Source organism: Propithecus coquereli, unplaced genomic scaffold, assembly GCF_000956105.1.
Source record: "Propithecus coquereli isolate 6110/MARCELLA unplaced genomic scaffold, Pcoq_1.0 Scaffold150, whole genome shotgun sequence".
In the NCBI taxonomy this organism is placed as follows: Eukaryota; Metazoa; Chordata; class Mammalia; order Primates; family Indriidae; genus Propithecus; species Propithecus coquereli.
The window spans coordinates 7,475,425-7,478,049 of NW_012139414.1; the positions used below are offsets into that span (position 1 = coordinate 7,475,425).

At 33.4% G+C, this 2,625-nt stretch overlaps 1 protein-coding gene across 1 annotated transcript in view; it reads right to left on the reverse strand.

Moving 5' to 3' along the window:
- Positions 1–1,519: 1,519 nt before the first annotated feature.
- LOC105806998 (zinc finger protein 713) overlaps positions 1,520–2,625 on the reverse strand; it is a 46,301-nt gene continuing 45,195 nt past the window's right edge. Inside the window, exon 4 of the mRNA XM_012640245.1 lies at positions 1,520–2,580. Within this exon, the coding sequence (XP_012495699.1) occupies positions 1,520–2,580 (1,061 nt within the window). The remainder of the gene's footprint in view (positions 2,581–2,625) is intronic.

Consider the following 2,625-nt stretch of genomic DNA (forward strand, 5'->3'; position numbering starts at 1 on the left):
AAGTCTTTAAATCACTTCATCTTTGTCTCAAGGCCTATAAAATCCAGTCCTTTCACAAGGAGAAAAAATCAGGAAAGTCTAGAGCTGGGAGATATGTTAGGAGAAAGATGAGAAAGCAAGAGGGCTGCACTCCTACCTTAGCTTCATGGTTTCTTCAGCCATGTCCGAGAAGACCAAGAGAAAACCTGAAACCAAGAAATTGAAGCATCCCCACACTTGCAGTTATTCATGGTTTTGGACAGTTTACATTTATAATGTTTTATAACAGTAAATGTTACTTATGTCAAACAAGGCAGTAATCATAAAAATCAATTAAATCACCTTAAATTCTTTTTGGATAAAGGTGTTACATAAATATGTTTCAACAAATAAAATGAATTATTAATCCAATTATATTACATCTTAATTTTTATATTAATATAAGCCAGTAAAGCACATTGATGTTCTTATCCTCTATTTGTCACCATGGCTCACCCTCTGGTACAGTTCTTTACTCTTGCATCTTCCACAGTGGTGTAGGGTGGCATGGGGACTCTTAGCATCTGGTTGTTATCAAAAAAACCTCCTATTCAAACCTACAAATACAGCAGACATAATAATTTTAACACAAAAATCTATGTTTGCCATAGGGAAATTTAAAACTAAAATAAAAAGACAGAAAAGCAGACTTCTCTCAATTAATTTTTCAAAGTTCATCAGTATGACCCTCAATCTCCTCTAAGACTCTTCTCAAACTGATCCTGGGATTCATTTGATGAAAATAATGCAAGGATTGCTAAAAGAACAACAATATAATATTGCCATATCCTATCACATTGTTTCTAAAATGATGGTAACAAATTTTGGGTGGTACATCAATGAATATTTTTAATTTCAAAAGTTATATATACCTATTTTCATGGAAAATAAAACAAATATAATTAGCATAGAAAACTAAATTGTGAGAATCCCTCCCTCCACCCTGTCCCCAGGCAACCCCTGATAAAAAAAAAAACAAAACTTAAATTTTGAGTTTTATATGTTAGATAATATTTCCTAGGAGAAGGATAAAAATCCTGGGTCCCTTTATAAAAAATTTTAAGTAAATACTAGGTATGGTAAAAACTAAAGGAAGCACATTAATAACTGAAGTTTGAGAAATACTGCTCTTTCATGTTTATTTCAAGTTTATATGACTGGCTGCACTATAGCATTCCTTGAATAATCAATGTTTATATGATTTAAAGGCTTTATACCATAAAACTTACAGTTGAATAATTACAGGTTATTACCTACAGGATTTATGGTTATTTTTTTAAAAAGTTTTTAAAATCAGATTTAGAACATGACTCTTAATATAATATTGTTTATAAAATAAGTGATTTTCACTATTTATAAGCCCTCCTGGGAATGTAATACGCTAGTTTAAGGTCTCTATTTGGTTTCTATGCACTAAAAGCTTATTTAGAAACTTTCTCTCCACTATGAATAATTTGATATTGAATGGGATAAAAAGGTCTGACCAAAAAATTTCCCATATTTATATATTCATATGGTTTTCTCCACCATGAGTTATGTGTTGCTGAGTAAGTGAAGGAGTGTGGCTTATTGTTTTCTCACATTTATATTCACATAATTTCTCTCGAGTATGGATTTTCCGATGTTGATTAAGGTGTGCACTCTGGCTAAAGGCTTTCCCACATTCATTACATTTATAGGGTTTCTCTCCTGTATGAGTTCTCTCATGTTGATTAAGATGTGTTCTCTGGCTGAAGGCTTTGCCACAAAAACTACATTCGTAAGGTTTCTCTCCAGTATGAAGTCTATGATGTTCAGTAAGGGATGTGATACGGCTAAAGGCTTTACCACACTGATTACATTTATAGGGCTTCTCTCCAGTATGAATTCTCAGATGTTGAGTAAAGGATGAATGTTGACGAAAGGCTTTCCCACATTCATTGCATATAAAAGGTTTTTCTCCCGTGTGAATTCTCTGATGTTGAATAAGATGTATCCTCTGGCTGAATCTTTTCCCACATTCATCACACTTATAGGGCTTCTCTCCTGTAAGGATGATCTGAGGTTGTATAAGAGATGAGTTGTGGCTGAAGGCCTTCCCACATTCACTGGGTTTCTCTCCAGTATGAATATGATTAGTAAGAAGAATATGTTGATTGAAGATTTTTCCACATTCATTATATTCATACGGCTTCTCGCTTATGTAATTTTCCTGACAGTAAATCAAGTCTGAATTATGTTTGATGTTATTTCCTTGTGTGTCAAAATTAAGAGGTATTTTAATTGAAGGAATCCTCTGATGCATAAGGTTTGAGTTCAGATTATAGTTTTCTGCAAACTTACTACATTCAAGTCTTCTCTCCTGGGTGATCTTTTTGTGAGTGAGAGATAGTTGTCCTAAATGTCTCTGCTGGTTTTCTTGGTTAAACTCTAACTGGTAATCAAAATCCCAGAGTCCTCCTAAGATGGAGTACCAGAAACTGTCTCCTGTTAGTCTCTTCATTATCATGTCATGGGTTTGATTTTCATCAGAAATATTCTGGTTTGGAGTTGACTTTTTGATTTCAGGTCGGTTTTCCCCATCTAAAAGAAATTCAGAACATACAAATACTTTCCAATATTCTCTGT